General features: G+C 40.1%; 1 protein-coding gene across 1 annotated transcript in view; it reads right to left on the reverse strand.

Moving 5' to 3' along the window:
- RAB3GAP1 (RAB3 GTPase activating protein catalytic subunit 1) overlaps positions 1-23,772 on the reverse strand; it is a 95,137-nt gene that overhangs the window by 44,999 nt on the left and 26,366 nt on the right. The window contains exons 6-12 of the mRNA XM_081095380.1: positions 19,080-19,199; positions 17,131-17,296; positions 11,928-12,027; positions 9,256-9,337; positions 3,758-3,826; positions 2,593-2,666; positions 178-270 (exon numbers count right to left, since the gene is read on the reverse strand). Of these exons, the coding sequence (XP_080951506.1) occupies positions 178-270; positions 2,593-2,666; positions 3,758-3,826; positions 9,256-9,337; positions 11,928-12,027; positions 17,131-17,296; positions 19,080-19,199 (704 nt within the window). The remainder of the gene's footprint in view (positions 1-177; positions 271-2,592; positions 2,667-3,757; positions 3,827-9,255; positions 9,338-11,927; positions 12,028-17,130; positions 17,297-19,079; positions 19,200-23,772) is intronic.

Raw genomic sequence — 23,772 nt, forward strand, 5'->3', positions numbered from 1 at the left:
TAGTGCTTTAAGCTCAGGGTATATAGTATAACCTAGAGAGAAATGGTTAGCTATCTAGTCCAGCAACACTTGCTTTTCCAACTTAATTCAAGTAAGAAAATAGATAAATAGTTGCTAGAAACATGCCTAAGAGAAGGAGTCTCACATTTGAAAATAACTTAAAAAAAGGTAGGTTACCTCTCCCTTCTTCCTCAAATGTGGATCGTCCAAGAATCTCATCAGTTGATTCTTTCCGACGGCAAACTTTAAAAAATTCAGTGACAAAATCACCTACAGAGAAAAAAAAGTTATTAATTTTTGACACTTAACAATGAAATCAGTCCTATAAATTACAGTACATGCCTTTTCACAAAGCTATTAAGATATGGAAAAAAATTTCAAAAAACATTCAGTATTTACAACTCAAGACAAAAATTAATCCAATTTCAAAGGAAACCTGGCTCCTCCTTTATCTCCATATCCCAGGACAGTAAATTTTTTTTCCTTAGAATTCCTTCTAGAATAAATGGAAAGAAACCGTACCTAATAATATTAAGCCCTTGCTCTGTGCCTGAATAAGACAAAGAGTATCTATTCTCATTAAGCTGTTCTAGTAACAAGAATATTACCCTATGTATACAGTGGTCTTTGTTCCCTAACTGCCACCCTATTGGAATTCGGAATCCATTAAAAAAATAAAAATTTAAAAAATTTACAAGACTTAAATAGTCCTAGCTGGTTTGGCTCAGTGGATAGAGTGTCGGCCTGCAGACTAAAGGGTCCTGGGTTCGATTCCAGTCAAGAGCACATGCGCCTGGGTTGCCGGCTCGATCCTCAGTAGGGGGGCGTGCAGGAGGCAGCTGGATCGATGATTCTATCATTGATGTTTCTGTCTCTCTCCCTTCCTCTCTGAAATCAATAAAAATATATTTAAAAAAGAGACTTAAATGTAAGGCACGAAACCATAAAAGTCTTAGAAGAAAACATAGGTAGTAAAATTTCAGACATCTCACATAGCAGAATTTTTGCCAATACATCTCCTAGGGAAAAAGAAAACTAAGGAGAAAATAAACTAATGGGACTATCAAAATAAAAAGCTTCTGCACAGCAAAAGAAACCAACTTCAAAATGAAAAGGGAACCTACTATATGGGAGAACATATTTGCCAGTGATACATCTGGTAAGGGGTTAATATCCAAAATATATAAAGAACTCATATAACTCAATAAAAGCAAGATGAACAATCCAATTAAAAAATGGGCAGAAGACCTGAATAGACATTTCTCCAAAGAGGGCATACAAATGGCCAAGAGACATATGAAAAAATGCTCAAAGTCACTAATCATCAGAGAAATGCAAATTAAAACCACAATGAGATGTCACCTCATACCTGTCAGAATAGCTATCATCAAAAAATTAACAAGCAAGTGCTGGTGAGGTTGTGGAGAAAAGGGAACCCTAGTGCACTGCTGGTGGAAATGCAGACTCTTGCAGCCACTGTGGAAAAGAGTATGGAGTTTCCTCAAAAAATTAAAAATGGAACTTCTGTTTGACCTAGTGATCCCACTTCTGGGAATATATCTTAAAAACCCTGAAACACCTATCAGAAAGAATATATGCACCCCTATGTTCATAGCAGCATTATTTACAATAGCTAAGATTTGGAAACAGCCCATCAGTAGATGAATGGATAAAAAAAAGCTGTGGGACATTTACACAATGGAATACTATGCAGCTATAAAAAAGAGGGATCTCTTACCCTTTGGGACAGCATATTATGCTAAGTGAAATGAGCCAATCTGAGAAAGACAAATATCACATGATCTCACTTATTTGTGGAATCTAATGAACAGAGTGAATTGACCAACAAAATAAGACCAGAAGCATGGAGGCATGGAACAGACTGACATACCTTGATGTGTGGAGAGGGGGACAAGAAGAGATAAACCAAAGAACTTATATACTTATATGTATAGTCAATGGACACGAACAATAGCGTGTGAAGACCTGGGGGGGTGGGTAGGGGCTAAAATTGTAAAAATCAATGGTCTTTCCATCATATACCACAGGTTGGGAGGCATAGCAAAAGGCAAAAAGGGCTCCAATAACTAGAATGGAAGATGCAGACTATGCCTCAGGAGGAAAACCAGGAAGTGACATAAATACATTTTAAGACTAAAACTCAGATCATGAGAAAATATCACATAATTCTGAGATGTGACTGGTTAAAACTAAAATACTCTGTTAGTGCTATTCAAGAGTAACTAGAAGAATTCACTACTGTTAGCAAAGATTTTTAATAATTGATCGAGAGAGAGAGAGAGAGAGAGAGAGAGAGAGAGAGAGAGAGAGAGAAGTTGCCCCCTGCTCCGCCATACACGCCCCGACCAGGGATGGAACCCGCAATCTGGGTATGTGCCTTGACAAGGAATTAAACCCAGTACCTTTTGGTATATGAGACAATTTAGCAGATCTACAAAGCACTTCAACAAATGTAAAAAAAAAAAAAAAATTTTTTTGGACAGATAAAGTATAAACAACGAGTTCAGTGTTCCTGATCTGGAAGACAGGCAGACTGGTGGTATTTCAGGAAAGGAAGATAATACATCTTACCTAGCAAACACTGAGGATTATCAGCTTTTCGAACTCTAACAGACCAATGGGGAGCCTGAAGAGGATCCAAATCACTAAAATGTAAAACAATAAACATAAGATCCTAATTATGATCATCTGTAATACTCATGAATTTATCAAAATGCAGTCTAATAAAAGCATTACACAGAAGGATAAGCTATACATTTTGCTTCCCTTAAACTTACTATTATTCTGAGGCCATTTGGATGAGTTAAAAAAAAATCTTAAGAAACCAAAGTGCTTGGAAAAATAGAACAAAAGGAAATAACAAAAAAATTTTTAAAAAGTGGTCAATGCACACTAATAACCTAATGAAATTACATTAGGAAATATAAAAAAGGAACGAGAAATAACTAAGTATGCATTTTAAAAATATATATTATCAAACAGCAAATCATTATGTTGCACACCTGAAATTAATACAATGTTATGTCAATTATAACTCAATTATTAAAAAAAGGATACACCCCCAAATACTAACTGGCTGTTTTATAAGTAATGCGATTCTAGGTAGTGTTTACTTTTTTCTTTATACCCATCTTAATTATCTGATTAAGAAAGCTCATGTTATTTTCACCAGCAGCAAATACAACACATTTGTTTTAATTATGAAAAGAAAAAGTATCTTATTTCTCCTGTTCTGCATCAGGAATGAGAGGGTACTAAAACTGCGTTCCTCTTTCTCCACATTCTTCCTAGATAGATAATGCTTGCTGTAATTTTCAAGTCATTTCCATTGGTAAGGAGTATATGATATGGATGTTATTTATGACATTTAAAGATCAAATATTTCCACACTTTCTGATGATGACCATCCTTTCAAATCACTTCATGAAATGCTTCTAATCAGCTAAGAAAAGTTTAACAGAATTATGTACTAAATCCCAACTGATTAGATATATCTTTGCTAAAACCGAGTAAGACTGAGATTGTTCATTATCTCTGAACTAAGAATCATATCCCCAAAGTCAGAAGCTTAAAAACACATCTTTAATACGTATTAATCAGTCTTAAGAGTGATATTTAAAAAATAGAAAAATCAACCTTATCAGAAACTGATATAAAAGAAAATTGCTAACCATTGGCAGTTAATTTATTTTACTGAAATGTTTGAGTCTCAGTGCATAACTCTTAACATACTTACGAATAAACATCATTATCCACAATGATACCTTCAGTCAGGTGAGGCCATGTAGTTGCTAAGTGGAGTTCACTAAAAAGAAACAAAACATAAAATATATCCGAAAGCTTTAATGTGTGTGTGTATATATGTGTGTGTGTGTATATATATGTGTGTGTGTGTGTGTATATATATGTGTGTGTGTGTGTGTGTGTGTGTGTGTGTATATATATATATATATATATATATATATATATATTCTAACTCTAGAAATGTATCCTAAGTAAATAACCAGGGATATACACACAAGTTATGTTAAAAGTGGTATTATTTATAACACAATAAAAATGGAAACAACTAGTTTAGTGAATGGTAGCACACCCATATGAAGTAAATGTCTTTGCAGACATTAAAAAAATCGTACTATACATAACAGCCAAAAAGTGTAAATAACCCAAATGCCTATCAGCTGATGGGTAAATAAAATGTGGTATATCCACACAATGGCATATTATATAGCCACGAAAAACAATGAAGTAGTGACTCATGTTATAATATGGATTAGAGGCCTGGTGCACGAAAATTTGTGCACTTGAGGGGGGGTCCCTCAGCCCAGCCTGCGCCCTCTCACAGTCCAGGAGCCCTCAGGGGATGTCCTACAGATGGCCTCCCTCTGCGCGAGGCGACCAGGCTGGCCCATCAGGGGACGGCACTGCCCCCATCACCCCACCACTGGCCTCCCTCTGCGGGAGGCAACCAAGTGGCCGGTGTGGCCCTGCTCCCTCCCCCATCGTCCCTCTGCCGCCACTGGTCACTGCCACTGCCCTCCCCCATCACCATCCCCTCCCTCTGTCCGCTGGCATGCAAATTGGCCAGCCTGGTGCCGCCTGCTCGCTGGCCCTGCCCTTCGCCCACTGGTTGTTCCGCCATTCAGTCTATTTGCATATTACATTTTTATTATATAGGATTAACCTAAAAAACATTATGCTCCCTGGCCCCGGTGGTAGAGTGTTGGCCCTCACACTGAAAGGTTGAGGGTTAGATTCCCGGTCAAAAGCATGTTCCTGGGTTGCAGGTTTGTTCCCCACCCCAGTTAGTGCATGGGTTGCAGACTCTCTCTCTCCCCACTACCTTCCACTATCTCTCTAAAAAAAAAAAAAAAAAAAAAAATCAATGGAAAAAATATTCTCAGGTGAGACTTACCAAAATGAACAAACAAAAAACACACACATTATGCTAAGTGAAGGAAGCCAGACATGAAGGAGAACATATTGTATACTGCAATTTATATAAAATGTCCTGAATGGGAAAATTCATAGAAACAGAGAGTAGCACCTTCCTATAGCTGGAGAGCCTGGGAAGATTAGGAGGGATGGCAGCTAGGAGGTAAGGTGTTTCTTTTTGGGGTGATAAAAGTTTTTGGGATTAGATAGTGATGATGGTTGTACAACTCTGTAAATACTAAAAACCACTAAATTGTACTTATTTGTTTGTTGGTTTATTTATTGTTAATCCTCACCTGAAGACATTTTTTTCCATTGATTTTCAGAGAAAGTGGAGGGGAGGGAAGAGGGAAGGACAGAGGGGAGAAGGAGGGGAAGCGAGAAGGTGAGAGGAAGAGAGAATGACATCATCGATTGGCTGCCTCCCACACATTCCCTGACCAGGGCTGGGGATCAAACCTGCCACTTTGGTATGTGCTCTTGACCAAAAGCGAACCCTAGACCTGTTGGTAAGCAGGCCAATACTCTAACCACTGAACCATGCTGGCCAGAACTGAATTGTACACTTTTAAGTGGTGAATTTCATGATACATGAATTACATGCCAATTTTTGGGGGGGAAAAAGTTATATATGAGGGTTGGCAAAGTTCTTCTGCAAAGGATCAAAGAGTAAATATTTTAGCTGTTGTGAGCCACGTGGTCTATGTTATATTTTTGGTTGTTTTTTCTTTTAAAACCTTTTAAAATGTAAAAACCATTCTTGGCTCTTTGGCTATAGAAAAGCAGGCAACTGGCCAGATTTGATCCACAGGTCATATAGTTTGGGGATCTCTTATAAATGAATATTAAGTTTCAAAAAATGTTCATGTAAAATTATAAAATAAAAAAAGCAAGCCACAAAAAATATAGAGGATGACAAACATTTATAAAATATCTATATAAATAAATGCCTAAGTGACCATTATGACCTGATGACTGGATGACCAGCCAGTAGCTATGATGCACACTGACCATCAGGGGGCAGACGCTCAATGCAGGAGCTGCCCCCTGGTGGTCAGTGTGCTCCCACAGCCAACCTCCCATGGCTGGCCAACCTCCTGCGGTGTCGTCCCCCCCAACCCCCCCGGCTGGCCCTGATTGGGACTGGGCAAGATGGCCCCTATAGGCCCAATCGTCGGCCAGGCTGAGGGACTCCACCGGTGCATGAATTTGTGCACCAGGCCTCTAGCATAAATATATTGTGCAAAAAATAAGTTAACATAGCAGGCCTAATAGGACTACTTGCAAGGCTGGCCCTTGGCTTGATATCTGGGAACTTGAATTTCAGAAGGGTTCCTACCATTTCCTGATAAAAGTGGCTCACTGTGCCTAAACTACTTGTGCAAACAATATGATTTAAGTTGAATACCCGCTTTCTTTCTTTTTTTTTTTAATATATTTTATTGATTTTTTTACAGAGAGGAAGGGAGAGGGATAGAGAGTTAGAAACATCGATGAGAAACATCCATCAGCTGTCTCCTGCATACCCACTACTGGTGATGTGCCCGCAACCAAGGTACATGCCCTTGACCAGAATCGAACCTGGGACCCTTCAGTCCGCAGGCCGATGCTCTATCCATTGAGCCAAACCGGTTAGGGCCCTACTTTCTTTTTGATATATTTTAGGTAGAGGATGCCTACATGACCAGCCCCAGATAAAAACCCCAAGCATTGCCCTGGCTGGGTGGCTCAGTTGGTCAGAGCATAGTCCAATACACCAAAAGGCTGCAGTTTTGATTCCTGGTCAGGGCACATACCTAGATTGCAGGTAGTATTCCTGGTTGGGGCACATATGGAAGGCAACTGATTGATGTCTCCCTTGCACACTGATGTTTCTCTGTTTCTCTCTCTCTCTCTCTCTCTCTCTCTCTCTCTCTCTCTCTCTCCTTCTCTCTCTCTTTCTCCCTCTCTCTCTCTCCGCTCCCCCCCAAAAATCAATAAAAAATATAAAAACATAACAAAACAACAACCATAACCTTGGGTCAGGATAAAAGAACAACAAACAAATCCTAAGCACTGAGCCTCTAATGAGCTTCCCTGGTAGATAGCCTTTCACACATCACAATGCATTGCTGGGAGAATTAAGTGTATCCTGCGTGACTACACTGGGAGAGGAAGCTTGTGCCTAGTTTGCTCTGGATCTCACCCTATGTGCCTTTTTCCTTTGATTTTTTCATAGTATTCTTTTGCTATAATAAATCACAGCCACAGGCACAACTGTTGAGTTCCATGAGTCCTCCTAACAAATCACTGACCTGAGGGTGGTCTTGCAGACCCTTGTTGCACATGCATTTATACACACCAAACTCACACACAGAAAAAGTGGCTGGAAGAACACAAATCAAGCTGTAATTAGTGATCTCCTACGAGTGGTGGGATTATGAATTTAGTGAATTTATTTTTTCCTGTCTAGATTCTAAATTCACTTATGTTTGGGGACTACAGAAACCAAAAAGAGCCAATTACATTAATTCGCTGATCTTTGGTGATGCTTGACTAATTGGCAACTCCAGTCGGAGACTCGGAATCCACAAGTACCGTTTAGAATTCACTGTGAAAGCAGGGCCAGCTCTCCACAATAATGCAATGTAAACTCAGTTATGAACTGAGCAACTAGACACCCTTGGTTCAAGCCTATTTTCCAACCCCCATCCTATAATGGTTCCAATTAAACATTTGAGTTACCAAATATCTTTCCAATAAAGATGATTAGAGTTTAAAACTCTAAGCTCCTGAGTGATTTTAGGTATTAACCTTAGATTCAGTTCCTAAGCTTTTATCACTATGTCCTCTCCTCTCCCTCTAACTATAGAACAGTTTCTTTGACAAGAAGAAAAGACGCTAAAAAAAGCCTCTTCATTTCCTCTTCCACGGCCAAAGATTCCTTTTTAAAAGCATAGTGCCCACAACATTTCTAGTCACCATTTGATTTAACTGGTCTTCCATATATATCACCTTACCCCCAATTTATTTGTGCATTCTTCTTTAATCATTTGTTTCTCTACTGACTCCTCATCACATATAAAATTAGAAAGAAATATTTAATAATTAATTATTTCAAATTTCTACTACCAGGTCAATTTTATTCTTTCCACCTAAATTTTCATTAAGCAAAATTCAAATGAATGAGTCAGTTGGAGGGTGATAAATCTATCTGTAAGTCACCATATACAATTTCTCTTGTTTGCTGTATTCTAGCCATGCTGGCCATCTTGCATTTCCTCCAGTAGACAAACTAAACTCTTTCCTACATCAAGACCCCTTGCACAGGCTCTTCCTTCCACCTGGAATGGTCGTTCTCTAACTCTTTGCCTGTATAAGTCCTCCCCTAACTGAGACTAAAGTTAAATATACTTCCTTTGAGAACACTTTCCTGATGGTGCCCCAATCTAAACTAGCTCCTAATTTTACTGTCATTACAGCCTGTATTCTTCCTTCAATTATCCCTCAACTTGTATGTTTATGTAGGTGATTATTTCAAGTCTATTTCCTTCAACTAGACTGTAAATACCAAGAGGGCAGATACTTTTATTTACTTCTGTATTTTCCTCATTTAGCACTGTGCCAAGCTCATGTAATAAAAAAATGTTAATTACAAAAGATACTCACTTTTTCTTCTCCTGAGTAATTTTTAAAGTATTATTATTTCCAACTCTATGTAAGATTATTAAGAATGTACATATACATGTGTATATATTTTTTCATTAACCAAATAGTTTAACTTAACAAATAAGATAGCTTCTAAATCACCATTGTTTATATTTTCCAAATATTTTATTACTGGTGATTAAACTTTCCAAGCCCCACATTTTCTTGTGAAACAACTTTTTCTTAAAGTTCAGTAGCTCTTTTAGAAAAGCAGGTGGGTAACCTACGTCTTAAGTCTTAATTTGTACATTTTGAAAAAGTAGTCACGAAAAATGTAAATGTTAATTCTGGGTGAAAGATACATGACAGTTTGTTACATATAACATTCACAATCTGTTTTCAATATTTCAAATGTTTCCCAAAAAGTAGACCAAGAATCACTTCTATAGGAAAAATCAATAAATGGTATTATATACATTTTATACATTATTTTAAAGCTTCTTATTTCTTAAGTTACAGAAAGAAAAAAAAAAGACGAACAGATTGTTAGTCATAGGTCTGAATCCAGTACTATATTCATTGCAGGAGGCTACATTAAAAAGCACAGTAAAATCAGTATTAATATAATTTTTAAAGTGAAGTCCCATAATTCAAATAGATTAAAATTCTCACCTTATAGGATCTTCACAGGCACCAAATGGTAGCTTGCCAAACTCCAAACCTCCAACTTCCCCTCCTACAAGGGCATCTATATCTAAACAAAATAAACGTTTTTCCATTATTGAGCAAAAAATAGAGAGAAGAATTAGGTTAGCCCTTTGGAAGATTATAAACTTAAAAATGCCTACTTCGGCCTAACCGGTTTGGCTCAGTGGATAGAGCGCAAGCCTGCGGACTGAAGGGTCCCAGGTTCTATTCTGGTCAAGGCCATGTACCTTGGTTGCAGGCACATCCCCAATAGGGGGTGTGCAGGAGGCAGCTGATCGATGTTTCTCTCTCATCGATGTTTCTAACTCTCTATCCCTCTCCCTTCCTCTCTGTAAAAAATCAATAAAATATATTTTAAAAAAATAAATAAAAGTGCCTACTTCAAGAGCTCATACAGCAAGTCAGAGAGCAAGCAGCCAGGTATTAAAGACTGCCCCAAGAAAACTATAGTAAAGGGACACAACTCCTATTCCTATTTATCCAGTGTTTAATTCAAATCATGCATTCCAATTTTAACCTCCTTAAATATTCCTTAAATGTTATTCAAAAGAACATTATTTTGCATTTCCTAAGAATGTGATTAATATCATCTAAAAGAAAGATTATCCAAGTATTAAAAAATTTAAGCACTACCCTACATTCATCAGTTTTGCTGTCAATAGTTTCTGAATAACAAATTAGTCATCATTAATAAAATCATATTTCAGTTGATAGTACATGGGAATATTTAAAGTTCACCAAAGAATTCCTTTCCAATAAGAATGGTTATCAGAGATCAGAGAATTTAGAAGGTAAAACACTCCCCTAAGTTCCATTCCTTTCGAAGAATAAACACTTCTAAAACACACCAAAAGGATTTATTTCTATCTGAAATAATACAGATGGTTATTTTTTAATTATTCATACTACCCTGGGAATCCCTAAAATTAAAGTCTACTACTGAGTTATGAACATGCGCAGATTTGCTAATATCATGTTTGACGAACTATACCCGGACTAAATTATTAAAATTAGTCATTATATAAGGTTCACTTACTTGATTCAGCAAATTTTCTCAAGTCAATTCAATCCATTTTTCCAACTAAAGAATTCTTACAATAATAAAGATCACAATGGCCGAACCGGTTTGGCTCAGTGAATAAAGATCACAATGACTAGCTTTATTACAAGATGCCAATTTTTGAGAGCTTTAAAATTTATAATAAGCACATTTTGTAAATTAAAATTACTAGACTATAACTAGTAAATTATTTATTACTAGAGGCCCAATGCACGAAATTTGTGCAAGAATAGGCCTTCCTTCCCCTGGCTGCTGGCACCGGCTTCCCTCTGACACCCGGACCCGGGCTGCCCTCAGGCCTCTGGCAGGCACCCAGGACCAGGGCTTCCTTCCCAGCCCTGGCTTTGTCCGGAAAGTTGTCCGGAAGGATGTCCAGTCTAATCAGCATTATTATGCTTTTTTAATTATAGTTTCAAATTATTCAATGGTACATAAAGATAGTAGTAGTATATATAATTACCAAAGCTAAGAATGTATTACATTACTTTTAATATCATCCCAAGATTACCAATTTGTTATTTTCAATCCTATAAATAACCAACTACTTAGAATAAAAATAAACAGTAAAGAATATTCTTTAATTCTCATTTATTTCTCTTTGAGGGAGGGAGACTGAAAAATGTTTTCAGGCTAGTAAAATCCTTATAATAATTTATGTTTGTATTTAATTTCTTTTTAGATATACGTGAATATAATTATACTTTTAAGTAAGAGAAACACCCAGGAAACAAAACCTCACTCAATTAGGCTCTATGTCTCTCAGGCTGAGCTTTTCTAGAACTTATATGACATCTTATTTATATTTGTGTCTCTAGCACAGTCTGCCTATTATAAGCCTACTAGAGGCCCGATGCACAAAATTCATCCTTCCCCCAGCTGCTGGCACTGACTTCCCTCTGGCACCCGGGACTTGGGCTTCCCTCCGGCCGTTGGCAGGCATCTGGGATCCGGGCTTTGCTCTGGCCCCGGCTTTGTCTGGAATGACGTCTGGTATAATTAGCATATTAGGCTTTTATTATTATAGATCATTAATGATTGTTGAATGAAGCAGTATTTCAATGGCTAAGCAAGTAAATTGATTTTAATTGCATTTTTATCAAACACAAGTTAAAATACAATATTCTACAGGTCTTCCCATCATAAGTATATGTGTATACAAACATTTTTTAATCTGTTTTCCTTATTTAATACTCTTCTTTAAACTCTATAAAGTTCTCTGCAGTCCATCCTCAGCTTACGATAGCTTCTCTTATTATAACAGTCTAAAAACAGACATTTTAATCATTCGCTGCATATAGCATATATGTTCCACAGCAGGGGGATGCTTTATAAGCAGTATTAGCTTTCAAAGACAAGTTGTCAAGTATAGAGTAATACTGTCTCTAGAACAATCTAAAGAGGTTTTATTTAAGAGAAAAAAATGAAGGAAATGAAAACAGCAATATTGCATTTAGAATGAACTACAGATATTTCAAATTTAAAACACCTAAAACACACTCTTAAATAATTTTAACTTCTGAATATATTTTCTTTTCTATTTATATTCAGTAAGTGAAATAGTTTTAAATTATCTCACCTGGAGGTTGCTGAGGCCAAAAATACTGCTGCCAATCCTGAAGTACATAGGTCAATCGAATAGCAATACTAACTGCAGGCAATGGTGTTAAAGGACATCCCTAGGAAATAAATGCAAAGACAGAATGGTGTAGCTTAAAAAACACACAAAGTATTTTAAAAAAACAATGCCAGAGAACAAAATGATATTAGAATAAAACTGTTTAAATTACTACCTGGAAACAAGATACTAAATCCTATTAGGCAAATTACTCTTTCAAAATATCGTATACAATTTCAATTATACAAGTACTAGAGGCCCAATGCATGACATTCGTGCAAGAGGGCTCCACCCTCGCAGCCCCAGCTGTCTTGGCCCTCACATCCCCAGCTTTATCCAGAAGGTCGTCCAGATGGTTGTTCTGCTGTCAGCTGTTCAGCTGATTTGCATATTGCGCTTTTATTATTATAACTAGAGGCCTGGTGCAAGAATTCGTGCATGGGTGGCGTCCCTCGGCCTGGCTAGCGGTCAAGGCCTATTGGGGGGCTGGCCGGACAGGGGGAGGGACTGCGGGAGGTTGGCTGGCCCGGGGAGAAGGGCCGTGGGAGGTTGGCCAGCCAGTGGGCGGAGGCAAGGGGCCACGGGAGTTTGGCCAGTCAGGGGGAGGGGCCGCGGGAGGTTGGCTGTGGGAGCGCACTGACCACCAGGGGCAGCTCCTGTATTGAGCGTCTGCCCCCTGGTGGTCAGTGCACATCATAGCGATTGGTCAACTGGTCATTCTGGTCACTTGATTGTAACAGTCACTTAGGCTTTTATATATATAGATGTCTTTTTTAAAAAATGGTCTAAAGTTTTACATGTGTCTCCTTTTTCCCCATTTGATGCCCCCCCCTCAACCATTCCCACCCAAGGCAAAGCCCCACTATAGATAATTTCTTACTATTCTCTTCAGCCATATTAAATGTGAAAAACCTATAATTCATTTTTTAAATAAGGTAAAACTATTACCAAGTGTAAGACTAGGTTTGGGGAGATGATTGATGTCTTTTCTTTCCTTTAAATGAAAATAAACTCAAATTAAAGCCAGTCTTGAATACTGAACCAAAGTTTTAGACTAAAAGAAATGGTCACTCATGCAAACTAATTTACAGTAATGAATCAGTTAACAGAAGATTTAGATTTATCTTTACCTTCATTAAAAATCATAAAAATTAATGTCATCCAAACATCCTGTGACTTCAGCTTCCCTTAATACTACTCATCCTACATAAATGTGGAATAGGGCTTAAAAGTGCATAGGAATCACTTCAGGAGCCTGTGAAAATGTAGATTCAATAGTATTCTGCATATCTAACCAGTTTCCAGGTGTTGTAGATACTGCTGGTTAGGAGGAAGAAGAGACATTTAGCTCAACAGCAGCATCTATAAATGTCACTAGTAGCTTTAACTGAATACAAACTTAATCTAAAGTCACAATATAAGGTGGTTGCCAAAAAGATAATTTGGTTTTGGGCTGCTGTATCCTATACAAGCAAGATAAGATTCTGGCTGGTCACTAATCATCTTTTTAGCCAGGTCCAGATAGCAAATGAGAGCTCACATGTAATAAGGTACAAATGGTCTAGAAACTATAACAAGGTTGCTTTGTAACATAACCTCTGCTCCAGTCAGATAGCCATGTAGATAAATACAGAAAGAGAAACCAAAAAGAAATAGCTAAGGTCAAACATGACATATATATCTTTGTGGGCCCTAAAAAAGGAATGGAAAAATGATAAATGGGGCTCAAGGCATATGCCTGCTGAGTTGACAGGCTAGGATTGCAGACCGCACTATATGGGACCAAAAGTGTTCCGAGCAGAAGAAGGCGGGCACTGCAAGACCCTCTGTTTAAGACAGACACTGGGGCAGGGCACTCCTGCTTGGTACAGTGGCCTTGTTGGAAGCTATGGGAATAGGAAGAATTATGGTGTAAGGGGAAAACACTCATTCTTATGATCTGAGCAAATAATGCAGAAACTCTAATACCCCAAATATCACCACAGAATAAGAGGCTCCAAACACCATTTTAAAATGTGTTTCTGAAATATCCTGGAGGTAGGGAGCAACCACAAAACCACTAGAAAAAGTGGGAGAGAAAGTTTAAAATGTTAAATATTTAAAATGCACCTGCAAAAAATTTTTATCCAAAACATGATGAAATGTAGTTCTAAAAGAGACAAATATCAAAATCAACAATCCAAATATAAAACCATGAAATATAAAGAGCACCTGGGGGGAAAAATGAAGAATGTCTAAACAGAAGAAGAAAAAACTAGTGTGTGTAAGTTTTCAAAGATTTAGAGGCGCCCTGGCCTGGTGGTTCAGTTGGATGGAGTGTCATCCCATACACCAATAGGCAGGCTCAATTTCCAGTTGGGATGCATATACTAGTACAGTGATGGCGAACCTATGACATGCGTGTCAGAGGTGACACGCGAACTCATTTTTTTGGTTGATTTTTCTTTGTTAAATGGCATTTAAATATATAAAATAAATGTCAAAAATATAAGTCGTTGTTTTACTATGGTTGCAAATATCAAAAAATTTCTATATGTGACACGGCACCAGAGTTAAGTTAGGGTTTTTCAAAATGCTGACATGCCAAGCTCAAAAGGTTCGCCATCACTGTACTAGTAGGAGATAACTGCTGTTTCTTTCTCTCCCTCTCCCTCTTTCTCTCTCAAAATCAATAAAAACATATCCTCAGGTGAGGATTTAAAATTATTTATATATATATATATATAAATACACACACACACACATATATATAATATATACATATACATATACATATATAATATATATATATTTAATTAGAGGATTGTGGCAGAAGAGGATTTAAACTTAAATTTTATGTGACACCAGAGGGCAGAACTGCTCCCACCCAAAAGGAAGTCTTTTCTAATAATTAAATATATGTAAAAATAAAATCAAGTGCCAGTGAAAAATAAGAGCACTGGGACACTTCAAGTAGATGTTAAAGAGTAATTTTTATAAAGATAGTATAGGAGAGTTACATACTGGGTAGCTTAAACTATACAAAATCATAAAACAACTAGAGGCCGGTGCACAAAAATTTGTGAACTTGGGGGGTAGGGGGGTCCCTCAGCCCAGCCTATGGCCTCTTGCAGTCTGGGACCCCTCGGAGGATGTCCACCTGCTGGCTTAGGCCCGCTCCCCAGGGGACTGGGCCCAAGCTGGCAGTCAGACATCCCTCTGGCAGTCCGGCAGCCCTTGGGGGATGTCCACTTGCCAGTGGGGAGCAGGCCTAAGCTGAAGTCGGACATCCTTAGCGCTGCTGAGGAGGCGCGAGAGGCTTCCACCACCACCACTGTACTGGCAGCCATCAGCCTGGCTTGTGACTGAGCAGAGCTCCCCCTGTGGAAGCGCACTGACCACCAGGGAGCAGCTCCTGCATTGAGTGTCTGCCCCCTGGTGGTCAGTGTGTATCATAGTGACCAGTCATTCCCAGTCGTTCTGCTGTTAGGGTCAATTTGCATATTACCCTTTTATTATATAGAATAGAGGCGTGGTGCATGGGTGGGGGCCAACTGGTTTGCCCTGAAGGGTGTCCTGGATCAGGGTGGGGTCCCGCTGGGGTGCCTGGCCAGCCTGGGTGAGGGGCTGAGGGCTGTTTTCAGACTGACCAAGCCCCCTGGCGACTGAAGCTCCCAGACTTTCCTTTTTTTTTTTTTTTTTTTTATTCGCTTCAGCTCCATGGCCATGGCGAATGGAAGCAGGTATCTGGGGTTTATTTACCTCCTATAATTGAAACGTTGTTGCCTTGAGAGGAGGCAGCAGCCGCTGGGAAGCTTGGCTTCTTCCATCGCAGGGGCAAGCAAGCCTCCTGCTCACTCCAGCTCCGTGGCCACAGCCTGCTAAAAGCAGGTATCTGGGGTTTATTTACCTTCTATAACTGAAACTTTGTTGCTTTTGAGTAGAGCTCAGAGCCGGCGGCAGGCTGGCTTCCTCCATCACTGGAGCGAGCAAGCCTCCTGCTTGCTCCAGCTCCGTGGCTGCCAGCCGCTATCTTGGTTGGGTTAATTTGCATACAGTTGCTCTGATTGGCTGGTGGGTGTGGCTTAAGGCATAGTGAAAGTATGGTCAATTTGCATGTTTGCCTATTATTAGGTAAGATTATCACTCAAGAAGTTTAACATTAATGCCAATTTCTAATATATAGTCATTATTAAAATTGTCCCAATTGTGTCACTTATGGCTATTTTGTGTTTTGATTTTTTTAATAGACATGAGCATACAATATGTAGTTTCCTGTATGCCAGCATTTCTTTCTTTTAAAAATTTTTTTTATTGATTTCAGAGAGGAAGGGAGAGGGAGAGATAGAAGCATCAATGATGAGAGAGAATCACTGCTTGGCTGCTTCCTGCATGTCCCCCACTGGGGATCAAGCCAGCAACCTGGGCATGTGCCCTTGACCTGAATCCAATCTGGGACCCTTCACTCCACAGGCCGATGCTCTATCCACTGTGGCAAACCAGCTAGGGCTGGCTATTTTGTTTTGATCAAGGATCATGTATTCCATTTAGCTATTATGTCACTTTAGTCTCCTCTAAACTAAGCAGCTCCCTATTTTTATTTTGCCTATTATGAAAAGTGACATTTTTGAAGAGTCTAGGTCAGTTTCTTTCCAAAATATGGCTCATTTTGGAAATACACAGGTATTTCCTTATGTTTTGATTTATGTTAAACATTTTTGGCAGGAATGCCTCCTGCCTGCCCCCCTACTGGAGATCAAGCCTGCATTCTGGGCATGTGCACTAACTGGGAATTGAATCGTGACCTCCTGGTTCATAGGTCGACACTTAACCATTTAGCCACACCAGCTGGGCTGATTTTATTTTTAAGATAAATCTGTCTTATATTCTATTCGATTCTCAGTCAGGGCACATGCCCAGGTTTCGGGCTCTATCCCCCGAAGGGGGTTTATAGGAGGCAGATGAGTGATGTTTAGCTCTTATATCAATGTTTCTCTCTATAGATAAAAATTTTTTTTAAAAAAACAGACAGTAATTTACAATTTATATAGTTAATTACATATTTCTTCTAAGTAATCCCATTATCAATATTATAGAGAAATATTCCTATATACTCAATCAAATTACCAAGTTGCTACTTTCATCTGGATTCCAAGAAAGACTCACAATATCAATGCCAACTTACAATCTTTGATTTGAAGATATCCAGCAGACCCGATAAATGAGTGTACTGATTTGGCACTTTTCGAAGATGAACCATTTCAAAATCAGTTCGGACACCAGGACCCTGACATTCTCCCACATACATTCTTCGCCATTTGTGATGAATTTGCGCAAAGAGTGGCACCTGGCTGTAGGACATAATTAAAATAGGAATTTTTAAATGGTTGAAAGTTTTTTAAAAAGTAGAATGAAAATTTTATTCAATAAAAACGATCATATCATATTAGCCTTTCCAAAGTCATGATACATAAACTTGGTTCACAGGTACTAAATAATGCAAATTAAACCAACATTCATGATGATATGCTTTTTACTTTATCATTTGAAGATATAGTTAATCCTTATTACTCACAGATTTTCCTATGTGCAAATTAGCCCACTTGCCAAAATTTATTTGTAATCCCAAAATCAATACTTGCAGCATTTTCACAGTCATTTGCAGACATGTGGAGAGCATTAAAAATTCTGAGTCACTTGATGTGCGTGTTCCCAGTTGAGGTTGAACACGGCAATGCTGTCAAGTTTTAAAATTAGATTTTGTAACAAAATTTAAATAAACAAAATTTAAATAAATTTGAAAGCCAAGCACAAAAACACCACTCTTCATTTCGAACATTCATTGAGTATTTCAGTAAGTTTCCTTTCACAAATGCTTTCCCTAAAGGTTTTATTGAGTTAGTCTTATATACAATACTAGGGGCCTGGTGCACGAAATTTGTGCACTGGGTGGTGGTGGTGGTGGTGGGGGGGGAGTGTCCCTCAGCCCAGCCTGCCCCCTCTCACATACTGGGAGCCCTCAGGCGTTGACCCCCATCACCCTCCGATCGCCTGATCGGCCCATTGCCCAGGCCTGACGCCTCCGCCAGAGGTGTCAGGCTTGGACAGGGGACCCCCATCTCCCCCCACATCACTGGCTCTGGCCCCAGCCCAGGCCTGAGGCCTCTGGCCCAGGAATCATGCCTGGGCAGGGGACCCCCATCTCCCTCTGATCGCTTGCTCCACCCCCCGCCCAAGCCTGACGCCTCTGACCCAGGCTTCAGGCCTGGGCAAGGGGACCATCATATCCCCCCAATCCCCGGCTCCGCCCCCCACCCAGGCCTGATGCCTCGGCCAGAGGAGTTGACCCTCATCACCCTCCGATCACCAATCACTGGATCGGCCCCTTGACCAGGCCTGAGGCCTCCGGCAGAGGTGTCAGGCCTGGGCAGGGGACCCCCAGCTCCCCGCGGTTGCAGGCTCCGACCCTGCCCAGGCCTAACGCCTCTGGCCTAGGCGTACGGCCCAGGCAGCGGGGACCTGCAGTGGCAGCGGGGGGCCCCGCGATCGTGGGCTCCGCTTTAGGCCCAGGCAAGGGACCCCTAGCTCCTGGGACTGCCAGCTTCGACCTTGCCCAGTTCCCATCGCTGGCTCCACTCCTACTTCCTGCTATCACTGGCCAGGGCGGCAAAGGCGCCTGATTCTCCGATCATGGCTGGGGGGGCAGGGCAAAGGCGGCCCCAGGGCCGCCTTTGCCCTGCCCCCCAGCTCTTAGCTCCCCCCTGGGTTTCCGATCACTGTCAGTGGCAGGGGGCTTCTTCCTGCTTTCCCTTTCGCCTCTCTGCATTGTGCCTACATATGCAAATTAGCCGCCATCTTGTTGGCAGTTAACTGCCAATCTTAGTTGGCAGTTAACTGCCAATCTTAGTTGGCAGTTAATTTGCATATAGCCCTGATTAGCCAATGAAAACGGTATCGCCGTACGCCAATTACCATTTTTCTCTTTTATTAGTGTAGATTCCAAAAGTATAATAATGTACAAGTAGTAATTCCAAGTATAATAAAAAAACTTAACACTTGGTAACCATTTTCCTTCATAAAATATAATTAAAAATAGTTTTTAACTTATTGCCTATTTTTCAAAATTTCCCCTACCAGCCAGTGTTTCCCAAAGCAATAGACACAGAACTCAGAAGAAGATTGCACTTAGATTCACTGAGAACAGCATCGTTGTTTGCTGCAGGGGCGAGCACGACAAACTCTCGCAGTCCATACCTTAAAAAAAAGAAAAAAAAAGAAAAGAAAAAGGAATCATTGCTATTAAACAGGGGGAAACTTCAGAATACAAAAAAATATTATTTGAAAAACATTAAAAAATAAATCCCTTAAGAAAATTTAACAAGACAGGTTTGAAGTACAGGTGTTTCTTTCTTTTTTTTAATGGCAACTGAACCTACAATCAGAATTTCCCTCATTTAGTAAAATACTTCCATCATTCTACTACTACAAACTAGAAGCAATGTGTTGAAATCACAAGGGAAGGAACATTAAATAACAGTTTTGCTTTAAAAGTTTAATTTTAAAGATGAATCATGAAAGCTAGAACTGAAATTTTGCTTTGATTAACTGATAACATTAAGTCCACTATTATAGAAGGAGAAAGTTTGAAAGATTCCTAAGTGGCAGTAAAATAATTACCAGCCATGATACACTTGTGCTACTTCAAAGAGATAAATGGTTAACTTAGGGCTGAAACCGGTTTGGCTCAGTGGATAGAGCGTCGGCCTGCGGACTGAAAGGTCCCAGGTTCGATTCCGGTCAAGGGCATGTACTTGGGTTGCGGGCATATCCCCAGTGGGAGATGTGCAGGAGGCAGCTGATCGATGTTTCTCTCTCATCGATGTTTCTAACTCTCTATCTCTCTCCCTTCCTCTCTGTAAAAAATCAATAAAATATATTTTTTTAAAAAAATGGTTAACTTAGGTATCATAATTAAAGGAATTCTTGATTCTTTTACCCAATAACACATTAGGTAGATGACAATGTATCAGAAAATAGTTTATTCTTGCTATGGTACTTTATAATAATGAAAATTTATTTATCTGTCTTTACAAAGGCCTTTAAAAACCACAAATTTGCAGCCAAACTTTACAAACATGAAAGTTCAAGTTGGTGATCTTGCTTATTGAAAATTCCTGTCCTAGGCTCTCCTCAATGTATACTTAATAATTTTTAAAAATAAAGATTATGAAAGACATTACTCATTGCCTAATTTATTTTAACTCTAGATATGCAAAAAGTTGTGAATGCTTATCCTATATAATAAGAGACTAATATGCAAATTGTCCCCTCGGGCGGTTGTTCGACCACTAGCTATGATGTTTGCTCATCACCAGGAGGCAGCATGGAACAATGGACCCCGATGAGAGCAGGAGCATGGCGGGATGGTGGAGCAGGTGAGTGGGCGGCGCCAGGTCAGGGCGGGTGTGAGCGGGGGCGTGATTGCCCTGCCAATAGCACCTCAGAAGGCGACCAACGGTGGCAGCAGGGGGTGGGGCCATTGCCCAGCTCCCAGGCACTGAGGAAGCCGGGGGGTGGGGGGGGGAAGGGGGGTGCCCAGCCCCTATCGATCACCCTGTAGGCAGGATTGAAGAGCAGATGAGAGGGCGGTGCAAAGCCAAGGCGGGTTGCCAGGTGGGGCTGCGAGGCTGGGGGTGCGAGCTGGGGCCCAATCTCCGCAGGCCATCCCAAGGGACCCCACCCGTGCACAAATTCGTGCACTGGGCCTCTAGTTTTCATGAACATTCTCCTCAAGACATTCTCCAAACGGCAGTAAATAAAATGTTCTTAAAAAGGCCAACCCATAATCTGTTTATTATTCAGTACAAAAATTCATTTTGTCTTCTTACCTCACCTCCACCCTCCTACCTCTGAAATCAAAATTATTTATGTAGAAGCAGCATCAAGTACTGAAAGGAGCCCAGAGCTATGAATTTTAAGCTCTAAAGGTCTTTAAAAAGTTTTCTTTTTTTAATGTCCTTGAAGGACAGAAAACAAGAGAACATTTCCCTATGCCACCTCCAGACTAGAATGAAATCACTGTCAACAGTTTGCTGGTTCTTCTTCCAGAAATACTTTATCTGTCCATGTACCAACCCTATCTTCAAATAAGATTATTATATATACATATGTGTGTGTGTGTGTACACACACACACACACACACACACATCCTATATAATAAAAGGTTAATATGCAAATTGTCCCCTAGACCGGGAGTTCGACCGGGGGGCAAGGCCAACTGGCCAACCGTCTGCGGCCTCTCCCCACAGATGGCCCAGCTAATCAGACCCCACCCATGCACTAATTCATACACCAGAACTCTAGTATGTGTGTGTGTGTGTGTGTGTGTGTGTGTATGCTAATAAAAGGGTAATATGCTAATTAGACCAGACATCTTCCAGACATCTTCCGGACAAAGCCACGGTGGCAGGGGCCGAGACAGAGGTGGTTAGGGGTGATCAGGTCAGCAGGGGGGAGCAGTTAGGGGGCAATCAGGCCAGCAGGGGGAGCAGTTAGGGGGTGATCAGGCTGGCAGGGGAGGGCTGTTAGGGGCAGTGAGGCAGGCAGGCAAAGTGGTTAGGGGCGTTCAGGCAGGCAGGCAGAGTGGTTAGGGGTGATCAGGCAGGCAGGCAAGCGAGCAGTTAGGAGCCAGCAGTCCTGGATTGCGAGAGAGATGTCCGACTGCCGGTTTAAGCCTGATAAACCGGCAGTCGGACATCCCCCAAGGGCCCCGATTGTGAGAGGGTGCAGGCTGTGCTGAGGGGAACCCCCCCCCCCAACACACGAATTTCATGCACTAGGCCTTTAATATATATATATATATATACACACACACACACACACACACACACTATATTGCCATCACTAAATATCCAAACCCTGCTGGATCTTTTTTTGAAGATTTGCCTCAAATACCATCCCATCATCCCTGTTAAATATGTTGTCTTCTCTGAATTCTAATGTACTTTTCCTATTATTATTTTTGAAGGATCAATATAAGTTATCTGGTGAGTTTTTCAGTTATACTCTTTAAAAAACTGTATAGACAATTTTATTAAGTGGCATTTTAGAGAGGGAGTGAGACTTAGCCAGCAAGTCAAGGAAAAACTAAGTAAATTTTTAAAATGTGGCAATTATTAGCTCCAAGCCTCAGTTATACTTTTCAAATGTGGGGTTTTCATTTGGTTCTTTATTATAGTTCCCAATATTGAGATTTCCTATTTGATTCATTGTTAGTATATTTTTTAATTCTTTGAATACAGTTCCTTTAATTCTTTGAATATATTTATAGTAACTGCTTTGAAACTATTGCTAATTCTAACATCTGGGTCCACTAGAGTCCATTTCTACTTTTTTTCCCCCATTTGCATACGGGCTACACTTTCCTGTGTGACCCTGCATATCTAGTCATCTGTGGTTGAAAATTACATTTAGATAATATATTATAGCAAAACCAGGCCCTATTTAACTTTTCTGAGGGTTGCTTCTTTTTTGTTTGTATTTAGTAAGTTGCCTGGGCTTAAACTATGCAATCTGTCTCCCCAAGATATTCAGTTATTAATGTCTCTATTCAGTCATTTTGTTCTTGTTTTTTTAACCAGGCTACCTCTTGTTTTAGTGATAAGCCAATAATCTGGGCACAGATGTGTTAAAACATCTAAACCAGTAAGGCTTTCATTTTCTGATGACTGATCTGTGTGTGGGGGATGGATAATTCATTCAAAGTCACAGCTAGCTTTAAAGTTTGGGCTCTGGTGTCTCCTGTGTACATGTGGTTTCCTATCATACAGGAATGCATACAGTGTGAGCCCAGCTCTTCCATGGTTCCCATACAGGACATCCTTGTTAAATCTCTGACAAATCCACCACTTGTCTATGGTCTGCAACCTCGGCCTAGCGAAGGTACAGGTTTTTGCCCTCTACCCAGATTCAAGTCTTCCTATCTGACAAAAGAACTGGTGGTTTTCATGGCTAGTCTAGGCTGGAAAACTACAGTTCTCACCAACAGAGATTTGGGCGAAGAGGGACAGCAATAGAACAGCCACAAGTAGAAGGGCCAGAGGCCCCTCTATTCTTACTAGAAGCTCAAGCAGTTTTTTTAAGAGCAAAAACAAACTTCTAAATCTGTTTTCTGCCTTTAAGCAATTTCCAGTGCCCTAAAATAGTTATTTATAAAACTTCTTCCAGTTTCATACATCCGTTTTTTTTAAAGAAAGTAGCTGCCAACACTTCATGTCACCATTATCAGAAGTTCTCTGAACATTAGCTTTTTAAAGAATAAGAGCCCTAACTGGTTTGGCTCGGTGGATAGAGCATCAGCCTGAGGACTGAAGGGTCCCAGGTTCGATTCTGGTCAAGGGCATGTACCTTGGTTGCGGGCACATCCCCAGTAGGGGGTGTGCAGGAGGCAGCTGGTCAATGTTTCTCTCTCATCAATGTTTCTAACTTGCTATCCCTCTCCCCTCCTCTCTGTAAAAAATCAATGAAATATATTTTTTTTTTAAAAAAGAAGAACAGCCCTGACCAGTTTGGCTCAGTGGATAGAGTGTCGGCCTGCGGACTCAAGGGTCCCAGGTCTGATTCTGGTCAAGGGCATGTACCTTGGTTGCGGGCACATACCCAGTAGGGGGTGTGCAGGAGGCAGCTGATTAATGTTTCTCTCTCATCGATGTTTCTAACTCTCTATCCCTCTCCCTTCTTCTCTGTAAAAAATCAATAAAATATTAGAAACAAAGAAAGAATGAAAGAAAGAAAGAAAGAAAGAAAGAAAGAAAGAAAGAAAGAAAG

Source organism: Myotis nattereri (assembly GCF_964212035.1).
Source record: "Myotis nattereri genome assembly, chromosome: 7".
NCBI lineage: Eukaryota > Metazoa > Chordata > Mammalia > Chiroptera > Vespertilionidae > Myotis > Myotis nattereri.